The sequence below is a fragment of the Ursus americanus genome, chromosome 7 (genome assembly GCF_024610735.1).
Source record: "Ursus americanus isolate L20-20 chromosome 7, mUrsAme1.1.p, whole genome shotgun sequence".
Classification (NCBI taxonomy): Eukaryota; Metazoa; Chordata; class Mammalia; order Carnivora; family Ursidae; genus Ursus; species Ursus americanus.
Genome location: NC_142133.1, coordinates 51538345 through 51561662, shown reverse-complemented (window position 1 = coordinate 51561662; position 23318 = coordinate 51538345). Strand labels below are relative to the sequence as shown.

At 41.4% G+C, this 23318-nt stretch overlaps 1 protein-coding gene across 1 annotated transcript in view; it reads left to right on the top strand.

Annotated features, from left to right (window-relative positions):
• Positions 1-23318, top strand: part of ACOXL (acyl-CoA oxidase like) — a 306567-nt gene that overhangs the window by 104860 nt on the left and 178389 nt on the right. The window contains exon 10 of the mRNA XM_045808789.2: positions 22056-22172. Within this exon, the coding sequence (XP_045664745.2) occupies positions 22056-22172 (117 nt within the window). The remainder of the gene's footprint in view (positions 1-22055; positions 22173-23318) is intronic.

Here is a 23318-nt window from a genome sequence, read left to right as displayed (position 1 = left end):
TTGGTTAACATTTCTTCCACTTGCTCACGAAATCTGCCAGTCACTGTGCTGCCTTTTCATTCAGGCTGGCCATTGCATTACCCCAACACTTTGTTCAGTGTTTCCTGACCACGGTCCTGAGACTATGCTGCTTTGCGAGAGGTCTGCAACATGCAGTGTAGGAAATGCTGGCGAGGTGTGAACAGGTCCCGCTGTGTATGCTTCTCCAGGAAGACGGCCTGCCTCCTCATGTTAAAGATGATCTTGGAAGGGGTAAACCTTGATCTGAAAGTGAAATTCTTGAATATGTTAGCATGTTCTGAATTTTCAGATCTTGTGGTGAGGAGTGGAAATTTGGCCTCTTTTACAAAATACATCAAAATGCTTTTGTACAGGACCAGGCAGCTGACAGAAAGGGCAGGGCACTGACTCAGTTGCGTGGCATCCTTTGATCATTTTCCCACCTTTCAATGAGAATGGAGAGCAAAAACCCCAACCCGGGGCCCCAGCCTTGTACCCACCTCCCGCGGATCCTCCTAGTGGGCGCCGTGACACACGGCTGCTCGGTGTTGGCCAGTTCCCAGGGGCTGTTTTTGGTAGTCCAACGTGGGGAGTTAATTTACTGCTGCCTTAAATGTATGTGTTGCCGTTCTAGTTTAGGCAAAAAGTTCACCATTCTCCTTTTGGATAATAGTCAAGTTTTCCTCTTTTTCTCTTTTTCATCATGGGAAGTTCTGCTCATTTGCCTGCTGACAGTTGAGAGCGTCTATCTATAATACTCTCCTATAGGCACCCAAAATTCCCAACATTCATTTGAAGAGAAAGACAACTATTTGAATAATTGGAGTGAATAAATATTTAAAATTATTGCCCGAAGCCTTAACCTGCTGATTAGTATCTAGTGTACTCGTAATAATCAGGCTGCATCTGTTTTGTCTCTGTCTTTATTTAGTCAATAAAGTCTCAGACTTTCACTTCCCAGCTTTGCTGGGTTTTCATTCTTCTAGAAATCTGAGTTTATGAACATGTCCCTGGATTAACTGCTGTAACCCACGTGGACGCACCTGTGGCAGTTAGAGCACTTGCTCTGTAAGTTCTCATTTCCTTCCTTTATCCTCAACGTGCTTACATGTAACGATCCAATAATAACCCAAATCTTCTCCACTGCCTCCCTTCCTAGCCCCCAGGAGAAATTCTAGGGGGCCACAGACTAACGGGGTCAAGATCCTCACTCATGACCGCAGTGCTAGAAGTGTTCTTGTGCCAGCCGTACATCCTTCTACTTCCCCATTCCCTGGGCTGCTGATCAGCCAAAGACACGTCTGCATCGGCAGGACAGGGAGGAAGAGGAACGATCTCATTGCCGCTTCACTTCTTTGAGTGGTGTGCTTATGGGGAGGAAATTGCAAATTCAAATTACAGTAGAACTTGAAGGAAGTTTTCAGTGTCTGGGGGAAAACTGTGACAGGAGGTGCCATTTAAAAACTTATGAATAATGGACGAGCAAAAGGAAATTCAGAGTTAGGAGACCAAACCTGTCTGTCTAGAGAGAATTGCAGTAAAAGCCGAAGACGCCAGCCCAGTAGCTTTTGTTCAACAAATCAGCTTAACATGACAGCTAAATTTAGAGTATCTTCTGCATGGAGTGTTCCTGGTGTGGGTTTTGTCTTACCTATCAGAAGCCTTCTATTATATCATCAAAAGGAACACCTGGGAACATTGGAAAGGCTCTTCTGCACTCAGTTCTATAGATCGCCAAGTACTTAGTGCTTTACCACATGGCTGCGCAGACCGCCTCATGGACGTCTGTCTGTGGATGATGAGAGGCAGACAGTGCCTTGTCAGTGGCAGCAAGCTTCTGATCGTGGAGGACTGGAAATTAAGAGCTCATGGTGAAGTAAAATTAACTGCTCCAACTGTTTTTTTTTTTAAGTTTTTTTTTAAGATTTATTTATTTTAGAGAGAGAGAGAGCTAGTGAGAGAGCCAGGAGAGGGAGAGAGAGTCTTAAGCAGACTCCGTGCTGAGCATGGAGCCCGTTGCGAGGCTCAATCTTATGACCCCGAGATCACAACCTGAGCCAAAACCAAGAGTTGGACGCTTAATCTACTGCACCACCCAGGAATCCCTGTTATTTTTTTAAATAGCTTTATTTTATTTTATTATTTTTTTAGTCATCTCTACACTGAATGTGGAGCCCGAACTCACAACCACAAGATCCAGAGTCTCATGCTCTTCCAACTAAGACAGCAAGGCATCCCATAAAACAGCTTTATTGAGATACAATTCACATATAAAATTTGCCCATTTAAAGTATACAATTCAATCATTTTTAAATGGGGTTGCTCTCGGGACTCCTGGGTGGCTCAATTGGTTAAGCGTCTGCCTTCGGCTCAGGTCATGATCCCAGGGTCCTGGGATCACGTTCCGTATTGGCCTCCTTGCTCAGTGGGGAGCCTGCTTCTCCCTCTACCTGCTGCTTCCCCTGCTTGCGCTCTCTCTCTTCCTCTCTGTCTGACCAATAAATAAATAAAATCTTAAACGGGGTTGCCCATTTAAAGTATACAATTTGATTCACAGAGTTGTGAATCCATCACTGCAATCTAATTTTACAAAATTTTTGTCAAATAAACCCTGTGCCCATTAGCAGTCACTTTCAGTTACCCTTACTCTCAACCTTAGGCAAGAACTAGTCTTCTTCCTGTCTCTTACATATTTGCCTATTCTGGCCATTTCATACTAACGAAGTATTACAATATGTGGGGTTTTGTGAGTGATGCCATTCCCCTAGCATAATGTTTTTCAGATTTATGTGTGTCGCAGTACATATCAGAACTTCATTCCTTTTTATATTCCAAATAATATTCCCTTGTGTGGATATACAATATTTTATTTATCCATTCATTACCTGATGGACATTGAACTGCTTCCACTTCTTGGCTATTGTGAATAACGCTTCTATCAACAGTCACGCACAAATTTTTGTGTGGATTTATGTTTTCATTTCTCTACCTAGGAGTGGAGTAGCTGGATCATATGGTAACGATATGTTTAGCATTTTGAGGGACTGTCAAACTATTTCCCAAAGTGACTACACAATTATACATGCCTACCAGCAGTGTATAAGGGTTCCAATTTCTCCACATCCTCATCAACACTTGTTATTGTCTGTCTTTTTTATTATAGCCATTTAGTGGGTACAAAGTGGTATCTGATCAGGGTTTTTGATTTGTTTCTCTAATGACTAATGATATTGAGCAGCTTTCTAAGTGATTATTGGCCATTTGCATATCTTATTTGGGGAAATGTCTATTCAGATCCTTTACTGAATTTAAAAATGAGGTTATTGGTGATGGGTAGTAAAGAGGGCACGTAGTGCATGGTGCACTGGGTGTTATACAGAACTAATGAATCATTGAGCCTTACATCGGAAACCGGGGATGTACTGTATGGTGACTAACATAATATAATAAAAAATCATTAAAAAAATAAATAAAAAAAAAATAAAAATGAGGTTATTGATATTTTTACTAGTGAGTTTCAAGAGTTCTTTATGGATGCCGGATAAATTCCTGTATCAGATATGTGATTTAATAATAGTTTCTCCCATTCTGTGGGTTGTCTTTTCACTTTCTTGATGCTATCCTTTGAAGCACAAAGGGTTTTTTTTTTCTTTTTTTTTTTTGGTTTGTTTTTTTAAGTTTTATTATGTTAGTCACCATACAGTACATCATTAGTTTTTGATATAGTGTTCCATGATTCATTGTTTGCATATAACACCCAGTGCTCCATGCAATACGTGCCCTCCTTAATACCCATCACCGGGCTAACCAATCCCCCTACTCCCCTCCCCTCTGCAACCCTCAGTTTGTTTCCCGGAGTCCATAGTCTCTCATGGTTCATCTCCCCCTCTGATTGTCCTCCTTCATTTTCCCCTTCCTTCTCCTAATGTCCTCCATGGTATTCCTTATGTTCCACATATAAGTGAAACCATATGATAATTATCTTTCTCTGCTTGACTTATTTCACTTAGCATAATCTCCTCTAGTTCCATCCATGAAGTCCAGCTTATTTGTATTTTCTTTAGTTGCTTTCACTTTTAGCATCATATCTAAGGAACTACTACTGTCTTAACCAAGGTCATAAAGAGTCACTTCTGTGCTTTCTTCTAAGAGTGTTACCATTTTAGCTCTTAGATTTAAGTCTATGATTCATTTTTTTATTATGTTCAATTAGCCAACATATTATGTTCAATAGCCATCATTAATTTTTGATGTAGTATTCAACAATTCATCAGTTGTGTGTAACACCCAGTGTTCATCACCACATGTGCCCTCCTTAATACCCATCACCCGGTCACCCCATCCTCCCACTCCCCTCCCCTCTGTAACCCTTAGTTTATTTCCCAGAGTCCAGAGTCTTTCATGATTTGTCTCCTTCTCTGATTTCTTCCCATTCATTTTTCCCTCCCTTTCCCTGTGGTCCTCCGTGCTATTCCTTATGTTGCACCTATGAGTGAACCATGTGATAATTGTCTTTCTCTGCTTAACTTATTTCACTTACCATAATTCCCTCCAGTTCCATCCATGTCGATGCAAATGGTGGGTATTCATCCTTTCTGATGGCTGAGTAGTATCATTGTGGTTTTGATTTGTACTTCCCTGATGCTGAGTTATGTTGAGCGTTTTTTCATGTGTCTGTTGGACCTTCGTATGTCTTCTTTGGAGAAATGTCTGTTCATGTCTTCTGCCCTTTTCTTGACTGGGTTATTTGTTTTTTGGTTGTTGAGCTTGGTAAATTCTTTATAGGTCTTCATACTAGCTCTTTATCTGATATGTCATTTGCAAAAACAAAACAAACCCCCCCCAAAACAACTTTGTCTTTGAATCTCAAGTGTTTCTTATAGAGAGTATATTGTTAAATCTTGTTTTTTTTTTTAACCTAGTGTGATAATTTCTGTCTTTCTATTGGATGCTTAAGCCATTTAAATTTAGTGTTATTGATGAGGTTGGATTTACATTTGCCATTTGCTTTTTGTTTTTTATGTTTTGTTCTGTTCCTCTCTTACTGCCTTCTTTTGCATTAAGTGGATTTTCTAGTGCAACACTTTAATGCCTTCAATTATTTTTAATAGTATATTTTTGTGTTATTTTCTTAGTGGTCGTTCTAGAGCTTATGATGTACACGTTAACTTATTGGAATCTACTTTTGATTTATACTAACTTACTTCCAGTGAGATAGAAAGTTTACTTCTATATAGTTCTATTTCTTTCTTCCCTTCTTGTTCTATTATTCTTATATATGTTACATCTATAGATGTTACAAACTCAACAATACATTGTCCTAGTTATTTTATATTATTTTATTTCTTTTATTGAAGGGAAGGAATGAGAGCAAGTATACATTTATAGAGTTTGTTATATTAACCTTCTTAATTACCATTAATGTAGATTTTAAGTCCTTGTTGGTGTCATTTCTTTAATACAACTTTGTTCCCACCTACTTTTTTGTGCAGTTATTGTCAAATATGTTACATTTCTATATGTTATAGTCCTCATAATACAATTATATTCATAATGTTCTATTAAAAATTGTTTTGTTTTTCTTTTTTGTACTTATTTTTTGTTCAGGGTTCATGGTTTACTTTAATTTTTATTCATATTTAGATTTTTTAATTTATTTTTTGAGTATAACTGATATACAATGTGACATTAGTTTCAGGTGTTCAACATTGTGATTCAACATCTCTATAACATTATGCTGTGCTCACCACAAGTGTATCTACCATCTGTCACCATACAACGCTACTACAATATCATCGACTGTATTTCCTATACTGTAGCCTTTATTCCTATGACTTACTCATCCCATAACTGGAAGCCTCTATTTCCTACTCCCCTTCCCCCATTTTGCCTATCTCCCCAGCACAACTTTTCTCTGGCAACTATTGGTTTGTCCCCTGTATTTATAGGTCTAGTTTCTGCTTTTGTTTGTTTCTTCATATTCAAATGTTTTTCAAAATCAGTTCAATGATGAAGGGAGAAGAAGTATTCAGTTATACTATCTTATAGAATTGCCTACATAATTACCTTTACCTGAGCTCCTCATTTTTTTGTATGTGGATTTAAATTACTATCTGGTGGAACTTGCTTTCACTCTGAAGAACTTCCTTTAGTATTTCTTATAAGAAATTGCTAGCAATTAATTCTAAGTTTTTGTTTATTTGGAAATGTCTGTGTTTCACTTTAATTTCTGAGAGAGAGTTTTGTGGGATATAAGACTCTATTTTGATTTTTTTCCAGCATGATAAACTGCCTCTGGGCCTCCATTGTTTCCAGTGAGAGGTCAGCTGTTAATCTCGGTGGTATTCCCGTGTATGTGATGAGACATGTTTTTTTCTCCTGCTTTGTTAAGATTTCTCTTTGTCTTTGGCTTCAACATGTTTACTATGTGCCTGGGTGTGGATCTCTTTGAGCTGTCCTACTTAAGTTCATTGAGCTTCTTGGATGTACAGATTATCTTTTTCTAATCAGGATTGGTTAAGTTTTTTGCCATTATTTCTTCAAATACTTTTTCTGCTCCTTCCCCCTTCCTTTCCTTTTGTTACTCCCATTATGTGTATACTGCTATGCTTCATGGCTTCTCTCATTATTCCACGCTCTGTTTACTTTTCTTCATTCTTTTCTCTGTTTTTCTGATTGCATAACCTCTATTGATTTATGTTCAAACTCACTGATTCTTTCTTCCACTGTTGAGCTGTTCTGGTGAATACTTTCATTTCAATTATTTATTTTTCAACTACGGAATTTCCATTTGTTTCTTTTTTACTGATATTCTCTATCTGATTAAACATTCTCATCATCATACTTCTCTTTAAATTTTTAAACATTATTTCCTTTAGTTTTTTAAAAAAATACTTATAATAACTGCTTTGAATTCTTTGTTTACTAAGTTCAATATCTGGGTTGCCTCAAAGGCAATTTTTATTGCCTGCTTCTTTCCTGTGTATGAGTCACACTTACTTGTTTCTTTGCATGTTTTGTGATTTTTTTTGAAAACTGGACATTTCAGATAAATATTGTAGCAACTCTTTTTTTTTTTTAAAGATTTTATTTATTTATTTGACAGAGAGAGACAGCCAGCGAGAGAGGGAACACAAGCAGGGGGAGTGGGAGAAGAAGCAGGCTCCCAGCGGAGGAGCCTGATGTGGGGCTCGATCCCATAATGCCAGGATCATGCCCTGAGCCGAAGGCAGGCGCTTAACCGCTGTGCCACCCAGGTGCCCCAATATTGTAGCAACTCTGAATATTGATCCCTCCTCCTAGGCTTTATTGTTGTTTATTTATTCATTTGTTTAGTGACTTGGCTGGACTATTTAAGTGAAATCTATTCTCCTGCAGTGTGGTCTCTGATGTCACTCCTGAGAGGGTGCAGCTTTGAGCATGTGACTGTCTCCTGGATGACTGTGGCTTTAGCTGAGCTCTGTTTAACTGTCTCCTTTCCTCATCTCCCCCGTAAGCTTATAGATGATCTGTCTCTATAGATATCATACCAGCTATTAGACCCAATTAATCACTAGCTGATTGCTATATGGCTTTTAAGAATGCCCTGGGGCATATTTTATATCACAGAAGGACAAACTGCAACAGAGTGTTGCCAGTCTTTGTGGCTGCTCTAACCACAGAGGATTCTTCTTAGAGATCCCTTTCCCTGGTTCTTTCTATGTTAACCTTTTGGCTGATCTACCATCTTGCTGAGCTTATCATCTTTTGGTTTGTTGCTAAAAGAATTATAGAACTGAGAGCAACTCTTAATTTCTCACCTCCAAGATCTCCATTGTTTTAAATAATACTCATAGGCATAATCTTCTCCATGCTTTGTTCCAAATAAAGTTAGACTCCTCAGGCAAAGCTGCGGAGCTCTTTGCTCCTACAACCTGCTTCTCTTTCTGGTCAGAAGCTCTGTACCACTGCATCAGAGCTGGGGGTGGGACAATGTCTTGTTTTCCCCAAAGTGGCACCCCTGCAAGCAGGACTCTGGACAAGGATAGTAACTCCTCATTTTCTCAGTTAATCCTTCTTGGCATGAGACCTCCACTCTAGAAGTAAGCTGGGACAGGGATGTTTAGGGTCCAGTATTCTTGATCTGCTGTATTTAGAGTAGAGCTTCTGCCTGTGAATGGGGGCCAAATGGGGGAAAGGAACCCCAGTCCTCTTGGCTGACCTGTCTAGAATAGAGCTTCTGTAATATGAAGCTGGAGGTAAAGGGGTGAAGGGAATAAGAGATGCCACTGGCCTGCATGAAGTCATAGCCCTACTGCAAGCTAGGGGGGAAGGGTTCCCCATCTTCTTGGCTGTGCCTGCCCAGAGTACAGTTTCCATCACATTGAGCTATTGGGGAATAGGGGGTGAGGTGGATGTGAGTGGGTTGTGGCTCAAATGAGATTTAAGTTTAGATATTCTAGGTTAGATGTTTCTCCATTTGCTTAATACCCTTCGGATAATTTCCAGAGATTTTAAATGTTGTTTTAGAAATGACTTTCACTGACTAAATGAAAAGTGTTTGTGTATCACTACCATTGTATTCAGGTCAGCAAAAGTAGTGGAGTACATATAGGGATGAAAATTGGGTTTCCTTTTGGAAAAAAGTTTAGAAGTGTGCTGTTATCTCAGGTTCAGGCCTGAAAGAAGTGGTACAAGAACCTTGACCTCTTGACTTCTGGCAAGATCTCTGTTGTCCAGCCTCCACTAGTCTCCCTGAACCTCTTTGAAACATATTCACCCCAACCATCACCTTGTATTGCATTCTTTGGCATCCCAGGATTTGGATAATTTCCAGTATCTTAAGATCATACATAAAAACTCAAATGACCTTGTAGAAGTTTATTTCCAGGCAGTTTCCCTGCAAAGCAGATGAATTATTTTTGTCACAGGCATAATAAATTGTTAATTTTGGAAATGTTTTTTTGCAAAGAAAACAACTGTCAGGATATTTTCTTTTTAATTTCAATTATGTGCAAGGATATAGTTCAAAGAAATGAGATAAGCTTGTCATAACCTGGATGACGGCACTGCCCTTTGGGAATGTCCAGGAGAGAACTTGGAGCCAAGTAACAGATTAGACAGACATTTCTGGGCAAAGCGTGTCAGAGAAACCTGGGTGGTGAGCGAAGGATGTCCTGAAATGAAGTCCTGGGGAACCTGCAGATGTAATTGGTGTCATGCAGGTCTATCTGTGGCTAAAGGCAGCAAACCAATGGTAGGTTCTTTGGAAAACTCCAGCTGAGGGGACTTTTCATTGCTGTGTTCTAGGCCTTGATGACAGATGTGTTCATCCTACACCTGACATCTAGATTCTGGACATAAATGAGGCCCAGTAACTGGGCAGATAGAAACTGTTAGATGGAGGATGAACTATTTAGGTTTTGCTGGCATGGGGTTATTACAATATAGACCCACTCAAAGAGATTTTTTGCCCTTAAATAAATATTCCTTGAAGGCACATATTTTGTTGCCAACAGAATAGCGAAGTTTGCTTTTACTTATTATTTCAATTTTAGAATCAAAGATGAAAAAGGATGCCTGGAAAACACGGTGTTTAGAGAGGCTCAGGCCTTGCATTAATTTCCTGGCAGATTAGAGAATGAAGTGGGAGAGAGGTTAAAGCAAGGACTTGTCTGCCAAGTCAGTTGGAAGGAGGAAGATCAAGGGAATCGTCTGGGACCAGGGAATGACTATTTTAAGCATATATGAACAAGAGTCAGTTCACCTTCATAGATCCTTCCTAGGTCAGCCTAGTGGCACTTGCTACAGTTAACTATGTTGGTAGATTTATTCCTGTATCCCACTGGGGTAGGCCTACATCTCTCACCTCTGCTTATTTCTAATGTTGAAATAAACCACAAAATAGCATAGATGAAGGGAAAAGGTGACTCACTCATTTGTGTAGTTTTAAAAAACCTTCCAAATAGAAAAATCTCCAAAGTAAAAGTGCTAAGTTGATTATATAAAAATTTAAAGATGTACATGTTTCAAAAGCAAAGTTAAAAACATGACACTGTAGAAAAATAGCTAAACAAATATGACTGACATTGGTTTAATTTCCTTAATATATAAAAATCCTTTGTAAATAAATAAGAAAAATACTAATATCAAAGTATATAAATGGGTACGTGATCTATAACTATTTGAAGAACACATAACTACAGCCAGTAAATACATAAACAAACTAATTTAATCATTAGTAATCAAAGAAAGCCAAGTTAAAATGAGACAGGTTTTTTTTTTTTTTTCTTTGTTAAATTAGCAAAGACTTTGAAAGGACAATACCCAGATCTGGAAGAAATATATAAGATGGGCAAGCTTATACACTGGGAGAAGGAATAAAAATTGGTACAATCCTTTTGGAAAATGAGTTGGTGATACGTGACAGGAGCTTTAAAAAAGGTTCACATTTTTCAATCCAGTCCTATTTTTTTTTAGAAAGTTGTCTTAAGGAAATAATCATTAAGATTGTGACTTCAAGGATATTTAATAACATGAGAAGTTGCATACAGTGAAGTATTAGGTAAACAGAAAATCAGGATATAGAACACTCCATGTGTATTACTAATTAAAAATATTAATATGCATTGGAGATATCCCTTGATTGTAACACACATACCTGTTCATTTTATTTTTTTCTGACATTGATATATGTGTAATTTGGCACCCATTAACCATGTAGTATTTCCTTATTTATAGATAGATTATTATTAAATTAGCAATACAACTTTAAGAGATTTTTTTATTGGAGAAAATATGATATTATATTATATATGACGTCTATGCATGATCTTCTTTCTCTCTCTGTCTCTGTCTTTTTTATGTGTATGAAAGCTAAATAAATCTAATGTTATCAGTCAATTACTACACTTTTAACAGATAAACCTACTGAAATTCAAATCTAAATATGTCATGTTTAGAAACTTGCCATGGACTTTACATTTCTTGGTAGATAAAGTAGATGTACTTTTCTCTAATCTTCCCACTAAGGACAACTGAAAAGCCTGGACACTACATATAAAACAAACATACAAAGACCTTGAAAGGTGGAGACAAGAAAGCAGACCCCAGGACCTTGAGACCTGAGGAATGACACAGTGAGGAGTTCCCTTGTTCTTTTTTGCCTCATATATTCCAGACAGCATAAAGCTGAAAACGCAGTAACATCAAAGAGAACAAACAAGCAAAAGAAAAATAAAAGGCCCAACTAAATCTGCTTTTTTTTTGCCAAAAGACCAGGCAAGAATATTTAATAAGATAAAACTTTTAGACAATACTCTTCTCTTTTAGTCAAACACCACTGAAAGAACTGTGGTCCCACCCCACACATGACAAAAAGGCTAGGTGAGGGGCCTAGAGTTGCACCAACTCTGCCATCATGGTGGTATTCAGAGAAGGCCAACAAGGAGCTGGGACTTTCATAGGAAGGAAACAGGTCCCATTCCTGTGTTGTTGGTAGAGACCATGTGGAGAGCCTAGACATCTATCTTTACCCATCTTTCCACCTCTTGCTTTGGTGATGTTAGAGGAGGCTAAGTGGAAAGTTAGAACTTTCACTACTACTCAGCAATAATGACACTCCACCCACTGCCATGGCAGTGGAGACTACATGGGAAGCTAGAACTCCCACCCCTACACAACAAGAAGAGTTCACCCCATTACTTAGGTGTCAGTGGAGGTCATGTGGGGAATATGGACTTCTACCTCCACTTGTAAGTAATGAGTCTTCCCTGCCACAGTAGTGTCAGAGAAATTCAGAAGGTTTAAATAAGACCCAGAGTCTTGCTATATAACATAAAAATGTAATGTACTGGTTTCATTAAAAAATTACTTGTCATAACAAGAATCATGAAGATCTCAAACTGAATGACAAAAGGAAATAAATAGATGACAACACTGAGATGACAAAGGTGTTAGAATAATCTGAAAAACATTTTAAAGTAGCCATTATAAAAATGCTTCAAATAGCAATTACAAGTACACCTGAAACATGGAAAAAAAAAAGTCTTGACAAAGAAATAGTCTAAGCAAAGAAATAGAAGATATAAGAAGAACCAAGTGGAAATTTTAGAACAGAAAAATATAATAACCCAAGTAAAAACCTCAGTAGATAGTTTTAACGGCAGAATGGAAGGGGCAAGGAATTGGTGAACTGGAAGATAAAGCAATGGAAATTACCCAATCTGCAAAAAACAAACAAACAAACAAAACCACAAAAAACAAAAAACAAAACAACAAAACTTGTACAGATAGATAACTCAAGAATGAATTTTTAAAAATGTTTAAGTAATCTAAAGAAAAGTAAGAAAAATAAAACAGAGAAATGAAAAACAGAGGGAACAAAACAACTAAAAGTCAGACTTCAGCCCTAACATATTAATAATTACATTAAATGTAACTGGTCTAAATAATTCAGTTAAAAAACAGAACTTGGCAAAGTAGATTTAAAAACATGACCAAACTCTATGTCCTCTGTAAGAAACTCACTTCAAATATAATCATGTATGCACATTGAATGTGAAAGAAGAAAAAAGATACATTATGCAAAGATTAGCCAAAGAAAAGTAGGAGTGGCTCTTTTAATTTCACATAAAGTAGACTTCAGAGCAAAGAAAATGATCAAAGACAAGAAAGGACATTTAATATTGTCAAAGACAAGAAAGGACATTTAATAATGATAAAAAGAGTCAATTCATCAAAAAGATATAGCAATCCTAAATGTGCATGTAAAACACAACAGGCTGAATAATACAAGAAGTAAAAACTGATAGAACTGGAAGGAGAAATAGCTCAATTCACAATGATGGTGGGAGATTTCAACATACTTCTTTCAACAATTTGTGTGACAACTAGACAGAACATCAGCAAAGATATAGAAAAACTCAACAACACTATCAACCAATAGGACATTTATAAACATATAAACATCAACATTGATGAAACACTTCATCAAACAAAAGCAGAGTACATATTCCTTTCAAGTGCCTAACATTACCAAGATAGGTCATATAAGATGTACCATAAAAGAAACTGCAACAAATTTTTAACATTGAAGTCATACAGAGTGTGTTTTCTGACCACAGCATATTCAAAATAGAAATCTGTAACAGAAAGATAACAGGAAAGACCTCTAAATCTTGCAAAGTAAACAACACTCTTCTAAGTAACTATAGTACAAAGAGGAACTCTCAAGCACAACTTTTAAAAATACACCGAACCAGATAGAAATGAAAATACAATATATCAAAATTTGTATGACACAGATAAAGCAGTTCTGGGAGGGAAAGTTATAGCCCTAAATGCATACATTAAAAAAGAGGAAAAGTCTCAAATCGATATCTAAGTTCCACCTCAAATTAATACGTAAGCACTCCTTTTAACCTAAAAAAGAATAAAATAAACTGAGAGGAAGAAGAAGGAATGAAGTAATAGAGTTAAGAGCAGAAATCAATGAAATTAAAGATAGAAAAAATAAGTATCAGTGAAGCAAAGAGATGGTTCTTTGAAAAGATCAATAAAATTGACAAACCTCTAGCAAAACTGTCAAAGATAAAAAAAGAGAAAGCACAAGTTGCTAATATTAGGAATGAAATGGTGTATTACTATAACACTGAAGACGTCAAAAGGGGTAATAAGGGAGTAGTAGGAACAGCTTTGTAAACATAAATCTGAAAACTTTGATAAAAGGGATCAATTTTACCCAATGCATAAGACAATTTGAATAATCCTATAATTACTAAGGAAATTGAATTAGTAATTTTAAAACTCCTAAAAAAAATCTCCAGGCCAGATGATTTTATTCAATTCTGCCAAACATTTAAGGAAGAATGAACAATAATTCTATACAACGCTTCTAGAAAATGGAAGAGGAAGAAACACTTTCCAGTTCATTTTACGAAACCAGTCATAGCCTGATCCCAACACCAAATTAAGACAATATAATAAAAGGAAACTATAGAACAATACTCCTCAGAATATAGACGCAAGAATCCTTTAGCTCAGTATTTGTCTCCTTTATTTCACTGCATATACATGGTGGCCTGGTTTGCTGTCTCCAGGATGACAGCAAGCTCTGGATGGCTGTTGGGGCAGGCAGGGTGCACATGTACCCCATATCTGCCATACAATGGAGAGAAAGGCTGGCTCCCAAAGTGGTTGGCCCTCTTGCTTCCTCACTCTAATTAATAGCTGAGGTGCTGGAGGCTTCTGCAATTCCTCTGCAGTGGTACTGATGATGGAAGACTTCTTCTCAATGTATAATTTTTTAAAATATGAAAATAATTCAACAGTGAAATTATTAGCCCACCCCAGGCGGTCTCAGCTATAATTTATGGCTCCACATCTCCCACCATTATAATTTTGTTTTGCATTCATTAGGATATGATTTTTTTTAAAGAACAATCTCTAGGAATCACAGTTCTGACGACTAACATTAACCACCATGTCACTCATAGATATTACTGAGGCTGTTATTCTGAAAAGTAAATTAATTTCCCTTGTGTGGGAACCATCTGAATAACATTCATATCCCTCTCTGGGGTAGGCTGATTGACTCTGGAAAGAGCCTGCTGCTTCTATGGCAACCTGATGTGCTGGAAGGCTCTGCCCACCCCCAACTTCTCTGGTTTTATTTTGTCCACCTTGTTTTCCTTCCCTGGAATTCAGGAAGAAGAAAATTGGCTGGTGTTCTTGGGTACATAAAAGTGGCAGGTGCTTTTAGAAAGCTTCATATGCTTTCCAATGCACAGACACAAAAATACACGCACACACACACACACACACACACACACACAATTTTTCTAACACACCAGTAAACAGCTTATTTTCTCTTCTGTCAGCAGTTGCATTATCTTTAAGGTTGGGTGGAAGAGACTTTCTCTTCACCCCATAACTTTTTTTTAACAGCAGTTTTAGCGATGCAGAATATGTTTGTGCTTTGTTTGGGTTAAAGGAAACAGAGTGCTTTTTTGGGGAAATATTAAAATGACTTTTCTAGAACAAGGATGAGTAGAAGAGAAAGTAATTTTAGGGACTTGGGATAATGGTAGTGACTGTGAAGACACCTGCTATACCTCGAAGACCTACTATGTGTCAGGCATGGTACTAAACACAGATGGGCAATATCTCACTTAGTCCTTACCATCATTGTCAGCCTTATTTTATGGGCTCAATGAGATTGTATAACTTGCTCAGGTTAACATAGCAGGTGTCAGCATCTATATGCAAACCAGGTTTGTCTGATCCAAAGCCTGGGTTTTAACCACTATCTCCTGCCTCCCCTCCTGTGATGCCTGGGGTGATGTGCTGTTGACTTGGTCCCAGGAGGGCAAGTATGAGGCACCGGAAGAGGATAATAACAAGTTCAGTGAAAGGCAGCAAGTTCACTGGTGTTTATTGTGAAGGAGTTTGAACCTTTGTGTGTTGGGTCAGATCCACTCTTATTGGTGTCATTGAACCCTCACAGACAACCCGGAATTGGCCAATCTTCAGATTCAGAGTGACCCATTCCTGGCTCTCTACTGGACCTTCATGGTCAGGGTATAATGGTTATAATCCAGGATTATAATGTTGGCCGGAAGTGGCCCACTCAATGGAAATATGGGGACAGTACTGCAGGTTTACCCTGCCTTGTGTTGTGTCTCATCTGCAGGGTTTCCGGTGTCTCCACTGGGGTCATCCAGCCACTGGTGGGAGGAATGGCTGATCCTATTCCCTTATGATTCTGCAGCCTGCTCCATTTGGCACTGTTCTTCCAGGTCTAATTTACAAGGTGGACAGTCTTTGCAGCCCAGGTAGCAGAATGTCGGTCCCCGCCTGGTACTGGCCATGCTTTAGACCCACAGGCTTCCTGTTGGGGAGGGCTTTATATTCCTGGGGTTTTGATTTGGTTCACCTTTGAGAAAGGAAAAAAAAAAGAGCAAACGTTCTTTCTCTCTGTTATTCTCTGGCTGAGAAACCATGGGCTCTAGTGTCAGTGGGTTTGGGGTGGCTGTCTCTGCACTCTCTGTAGACTTTTTGACACTGACAACAAAGCACCCTCATTTCTTTTCATATCTGAAATATTTTCATGTTTATAAATTGCCGTTGTCAGGGACTCCAGCACAACTATTAAGGATCACGTATTGTATTCTGTGGTGGTTGGCTTGAGAGACTGTTGAGGTTTGGGAGAAAGAAAGGTGTTTGGAAGGTGCAAAAGTTATTTGGAATTGCCACAAGATCAGAAGGGTGCTTTGAGAACTCTTCCTTGAGCCCATTTTGCACATTTAATTACAGTCGAGGCTCCTGTTAATAAAGCTTTTACATGTATGTTACACACGTGGTGCCTCTCTCTTTCCTACAGACAGATTTAAAGATACCCATTTGAAGAATTCCAGCTAAAAACAGTGATGCAACATCTTGAGCCCGATGGTTTAATGCAGGATTGCTTTGTCAGAACCCAAGGATAAACTAAATGCTCAGCTTTCAAAAAAAAAAAAAAAATAGCAGGAATTATGTGCAGCCAGGCCCCTTCCACCGTCCCAAGCTTGACCCGAGGGTGGGTTTGGTTGGGATTGGGTGTGGGGAGGCTTGGGGTTGGGAGTCAGGGTGTCTGTTGACATCGCTTGATAATAAAAAGCCAGGTTTTTACAACCTGACTGGACAGCTGAACCAAATCTGCTGGGTCCAGCCTGTGGCATTGGTAACATAGTTTCCCTGTGGGTTTCTACGGGAGCTTCTAGGGAGCATCTCAGAGAAGGGGAGAAACAGGGATAGATGGGCTGTGGGCTCTCTGAGTGGTTGGAGGGTCTCTGTTGAGGGCCAGTGGGAATGGGGTGCAGTGGTCCATCTGTGGGGCATTCACAGGCTCCCCTGAAGCCTGTCTATGGCCGAGATTAATGAGGAAAGGTGGCCACAGGGAGTGTGGCCTGGGTCCAGGAATTTGCTTCGTTTTTGTCTGTAGAGGTCAGCACTTTGACAGTGAAGGAGGAAGGTTTTGTCCTTCCTCCCTCTGGCAGCAGGGATGCCTGTGAACCAGCTTGCACCAAGAAGTCTCAGGGTCAAGGGCGAGACCCAGCCACAAAGCTCCTCTCCTTCTTCCAATTTGACTGGATGTCATTCAGAGTAGACTGATGCAATGATGCTGCAGAGCAGGAAACATGCGAAGCAATTATCTTTTTAGTAGGTCACTGGCCTCCTTTGGGAGAAGAGACCAGAGGGAGATGGGAAGGCGGGCAACGCGGCCTCCCCCAGAGGCTGCGTGCACAGTAGCTGCGTTGGTGATTAATAGCCGTGTCACTTTCCATGAATGTTGCTTTAAGCAGCCGTGTTCAAAATTGAGTGGGAATGAAATACAACAACCCCAAATAGATGTTTCCTCTATTCCTTATGAGTTGCTGGAATCCAGAAATAGCTTTTCAAATCTATGATTTTAAACGGCATCATTCACGGCATCCTCAGAGCCGCCACTTTATTTTCACATGGATGTTGCTGTGTGCACATGCAACGCTCTTTGTTTTTAAAGAGCATGAAAAATTTGAGCTCAGTGACTTTGAGGTTTTTTCCAGCACTGAAATAAAAATTATGATTGCAGAGAAAAATATAGCCTTTACATGTGTTTTTAAAGAAAAATAGTAACCTAGCAGCGGAAAAGGACAGGAAGAATATTGTGCCCATATAGATCATGAACTGGAGCAGTATAAAGGTCTGGCAGGCAGTCATTGCTGGCCAGCTGCAGGGATTACAGCCCTGCGAGCTGTGCTCGGGGCTGCCTGCCAGGACGCTGGCAACCAGAAGTCGGGCCTGGACCGTCACGACCCACAGTGCTGTTGCTGAGTCTGAGACCGTAAATAGGAGGGTGACCACACAGCGGCAGGGCAGGGTGCCTGCACTGGCCACACCCTCTCAGAGCACAGGGATTTGAGGCCCCCTGTCTCTGCTGCCTCTGTGGGAGCCAGGCTGCCAGTTTGGAGGCTGATAGTGGCAGTCACAGGGATGACCTCTGGCTGCAACTCTGGGCAGGAGAAGGGTCATCAGACTTTAGTATCACTTTTGTCCTGGGGAAGCCAAAGAACACATCTGATGGGTGAGGAGCCAGCGGGAACCCTCAGCTCAAAGCTTTGGGGGCTGTCACTGTCTTGGGCCAGAGAGAGGGAGGGAAGGTGGGCGGTGCTGTGTGCCTTCTGCCCACGCATTTCTTCTAGTCCCTGGCAAAAAAACAAAAACAAACAACAAAACAAAACAAACCAGCGGTGGTGGGCTGTTGGGCACAAGGGCAGGGTGGATTCCTCATCTTTTTAGCTTCTTACATCTCTGTCCTAACTGCCCACTGGCTCCCACTCAGCACTCCAGGGTCTGACCTTCGGCCTTTTATTGGGACATCTCATAGCAAGTGAACATTCCAAGGAGACATGGAAGGGTGGATGGGTAGAGGAGTTGGGTTGGAACTGCTGGGAGATGGTGGGACATTCCATCTGTCATCTCAACTTCTCTTTTCTGGGTACTCACACCTGGCCAAGCTGGGGCATATCAAGACAGAATAGGCTGGCCCCATAGGTTTTATTATTGTTCAGGTATGGCGAGGCCCACAGATCAGGGGATGACCGCCATTAAAAAGATAGCTTGTTAGGGTTCCCAAGACGAGGGGGTGTGCCGTGCCATGCAAGGCCATATGGGAAAGCACCGGGGATGGTTAAGAGGCAGTGGGAGCAAGGGGGAAACATGGACAAGAGGCTTTATTGTGGCTTCTGTGAGAAGGGATGGGGGAGGAAGGCCAAGCAGGCTAAGCAGGTTTATGATTGACTAGTTTGAATAATTTCAGAAGGTTCTGGGGCATAGGGGCTGTCCCTTGTTGTCTGGTACCTAGCCCTGGGAGATAGTGGCCCAGAGTAAAAGAGTCTGGTAAAGGATGTGGTTGGGGATGTGGGCTCTGGATTGGTGAGTTTGATGTGAAAGATGGACAGACAGAATTGTCCTTTGCTCTCTGTAGGCATTAGCTAGACCTGGGAGGGCCAGTCCCTCAAGGGTCAGTAAAGAGGGCTCTGAAAGGCAATGCATCGAAACATGTGGTCAGTACAGGTCGCACGTTACGCCAGCATGAAAGGTAGACGTGCTCCCATAGGGGAGGAATAGCAGGTGAAATGCTCGGGGCATTCCGAAAAGTAGCTTCCTGCTTTGATTGGTCTGGTTTGGTTTTTGAAGGGGCATGTCATGAATGGGAGAAAGTGTCAATGGGAGGAGAGGGCATTTGGCTAAGCCACCAAAAGTTTGATGGGTGGCAGCTGAGTGAGGTTGGCAGAATGCCTTGCCTGGACAGAGGCCCAGGATGGGAAGTGTCTGAAGGGGCTTAGCAGGAAAAACAGTTGGGACACTCAAGTAAGGCCAAAGTAGGCTCTTGAATGCCAAGCTGGAGCATTTGGATTTCATGCCGTACGAGCTGGCCAGAGCTGTTCTGTGTTGCTCTCTAGTTCTGTTAATGAATTCACAGACTCATAGAGAATGCCTATGCCTGGCCGTATATCATAATCCCAGAACTTAATTAACAGGTTAGGATGCTGATGTAAATGTATTATGGATGAAAAAAAGAAATCCCCTGTGGCAGGGGTTGAAGACTCAGTGCCTCCCAGGCCTGCAGGCAATGTCAGCCAGCGGAAAGGGCTCTGGGGACCCTGGGGAGCAGCCATGCCCCAAACAGAGGTGTCAGCAGCTTCTGAGCCCAGTGGATCAGATCATGGGAATGGGGTCCAGAATTGCCAGATCTTCCTACTTTTCAAGAAAAGCTGGAAATTCAGAGTCCTGGGTAATCTCCTGAGTTTTGTGAAATTGCTGGATAAGTCTGCGGCAGCTCACTAATGAAATTCTTTCCTCCCTATCAGCACAAGAAAAGGCCTGAGCCCTGCCACATGGGCTCCTGGTGGCCTCTTTCTGCTCTATACCTGTCATCCTAATTTAACTGTGAGGGTCAAAGAGGAAATGGGACAGTTATAAGGTGTGCCTGAATTGGGAAACTGAGGCACACCAGGTCAGGGGGCAGATCTGGCATCCGAGACCTTCCCTAAGATCTTGAGTGAGCCACTCTTCTGTGCTTCATCTGCATTTCCTCATCGGCAAAATCCATTCATTCGTTCATTCGTTCATGCTGTGTGTGGGGCCAAGACAAACACGTCACGCACAAACAGAAAATCTGATGGGATGCTGTCTAAAGTGGTATTGCTGTTGTAATTATTTTATAGCAGCGCAAAAGCTAGAAGGTGTTGTGATCAGGGCCTTCTTTTCCTGGTGCTGCGTGAGTGAAGTTCCTTCTAGTAGCACATTAGGAAATACTGGTGATTGACACAGTGGGGTGTGGGGGAGCTGCATGCAAGGCTCTCCTGCCCATGTCACCTGGTCTAGTTCTCTCTGTGTCCAGGGCTGTGGGCTCAACAGCCGGGGGGCCTCAGTGTCCTTGACCCTGGGTGCTGGCACCGAGCAGGCGCATAGATGTCCCCCAGGAGGAGTGAGTCTCGTGTAGCAGGGAATGCTTTCAGTACACAAAATTTTAGCCACAGCAACCATAGAAAAAGCTACAGTATAATCATAGCGTTCAAAAATAGAAGTTAAGAGAGTAGAGACAAATAGAATTTTAAAATGACCTGACATCATGATGACACCATTGTTGGATCTGTGATTTTCTTCCTGGTGCCGCAGTGCTCCCGCAAAAGCTGAGAGGTTTCCCGACAGGCTGTCAGGCCTTATTTGACGCCGTGCCCCGCTGGCGCTGGAGTACGCTGGGATGGACCGAGGGCAGAGCTGGGGAGTGATCCTCCGACAACCAGCCGTGGGGTGGCTAGACTGTGCCTGGGGAAGTCTGTGCGCATAGACAACAAGCCTGCGCTCACGAAGCGCGAAGGCAGCTGCCCCTGGGTATGCCTTGGTCATGCGTGTCTGTACCCCCTCCCACCCGCACAGCAGGGACAGGTTATGAATTCTAGACATCGCATGCACGAAGAAGATCACGCTGTCCTCCTTTTAAGAACAAATAAAGACAATATTAAAGCATCAAGTTATGTTTAAGAAAGTCTATCATATCTAAAAGTTTTTAAACATTGCTGTTTCCCTTGTGGTGGGTAGACAGATACCCTCACTTCACTGGTGTCTGAAGCACGACCTTGCTCTGCCTGCTTGATAGTAGAGCGCCGTGTGCACCTGTGTGCGCATGCGCGTATGTGCACGCACCTGTGCGTGTGTGTATGCAGCCACGTGTGCGTGAGGTGTTCTTTCAAAAATCAGTATGAAGGTCGGAGACGTTCAAAGACAGGAGGCTGCCAAGCCCAGGGCTGTGGGGCATCGCAGGCCTGGGGAGGAGGTGGCTTCCGACGGGCCCGGCCCTTTGCAGTCTGCTGCCGAGGGATTCTGGAGGATTAGTCCGTGGGTGCTGCCTGTGGGGACAATCCCACGCCACTTCCTGGACCGCTCTGAGGACGGCCTCCATTCGCCCCGATACCGCTGCCTCGGAGCGGAACGCAGCAGCTGTTCGGAAAGCAGTGGGATTTAAGGGAGGATGCGAGTGCGAGCACCGTTCTGCGCGGAACTGCAGGGGGCACTTAGGTGGGCTGAAAGTAATGACCTGCCTGTGAATCTGACAGGAGCACCAGGGTTAACGCTGCCTCCTTGTTGAGAATGTCCTTTTGAAATATGGTCTAGGATATTGCTCCCGTCCTATTAATTATGTCACAGACTTAGTAAAGCTGAATAATTAATGATCACGGGGCACATGGAACTATAAAATGCCATGTAAATGTTAAGGAGTAAAAATTACTCTGTGTATTAATTAAGTAGATAGGCTGCTTTAAAAATATTCCGTAGTGGGGAGATTAATTTCCAGAAGAGCTGAAAGGCTTTTTGTTGGACTGTCCTAAGAAACTTTTGATATCTAATTATCTTAACCACATTTTAGGAGATTCAGGCATTCTGTATCCTGAAGTATTTGAAAGGCAAATGGCTGCTTGACACCTTTAGCTTGGGAAATGAAGTTGCCTATTGAATTTTGGTAAAAATTGTGTCTGCTTAATTCTCTCTAGCCGGAGGCAGTTTGGGCCTAAAGCCAAGGAAGAAGTCAAGATCATTGAGCACCAAACACAGACCCTTCGGCTGATGCCTCACCTGGCCACAGCCTTGGCCTTGACCTTCGCCAGCAGGTGAGATGGCTCTCAGGCTTTGCTCTCTAAAGATGAGTGTGAGATCCTGCCTGACATTAGTAAGGAGTGAGGGGAGAGGCAGGCAGGGGCTTTGTCTTCTGACTGGGAGCAGGACAGAGCCTGTGGTTAAAATCTGCTGCTCGGGTTAAAAGCAATGTCTGAATCTTGATTGTCTGTATATCCAGGAGGTTGGGATCCACAGAGAATTTGAGAAGCCTCAGACCAGCGTTTCTCTACAGTTTCTAAAAGAAACAGATGGCTGTTAAAATTTCTCTACCTCTGACAAAGGTTCTAATTTACAGTTTTCAAAAATAGGTCAAGGTGTGTGCATATGTGGGGAAGGAGGTAGTGTCAGGCTGTTGAATAAAACAGCCGCAATAGTACTATAAATTCACATGGAGCTTTCATTTTATAGCAGGCTTCCGTCTGTGCCTCTCAGCTGTTCCTCCTCAAAATCCCAGAAGGTTGCCGGGGCAGTCGTGTGTCATCCCCACCTTCTAAAGATCAGAAAATTGGGGATTTACCTAAAATCACAGGGTCTGGGAGTGGATGCACTGGGAATATAACTCCGAACTTTGGACCCTTATCCTGTGTTCTTTCCTCCCTATGCAATCCTGCTTCTTAGGGTATTAATTTCTGAGTAATTTAGGATTGGCGTATGTTTGAAATTTACTGCTAGTGCCACGGTTGATAAAAGGAAGGTAATCGGGAAGGCCCTGCCAGTCTGGCGTGCTGCTGGCTTGTGGGGCTGCCTGTCTACTGCTGGCCTCGCTGGGAGGGGCTTGGTTGGGCACACCTCTGCACTCAATCCTGGGATTCCAGCGTTCTCCAACAGCAACCCCTGCAGACTGAGCTTCAAGTAACACGAAGGTCAATCAATCTAAGCCACCCAGAAGAAAATGTGAACCACTCACAACCAATCTCTTACTTAAAATATTTTTGAATGCTTTTTGAGATTTAATTTGCTTATGGTAAAATGTACAGATTTTAGGGTATAGTTCCATGACAAGCATATACCCTTGTGTAACGAACACTCAAACCAAATATAAAACATTTCCATCTTTGCAGTTGGCCCTCACCTCACCACCACAGCAGGGACAACCACCTTTGTGAGTCCTATCCCCATAGCTTAATAGAAACATATAG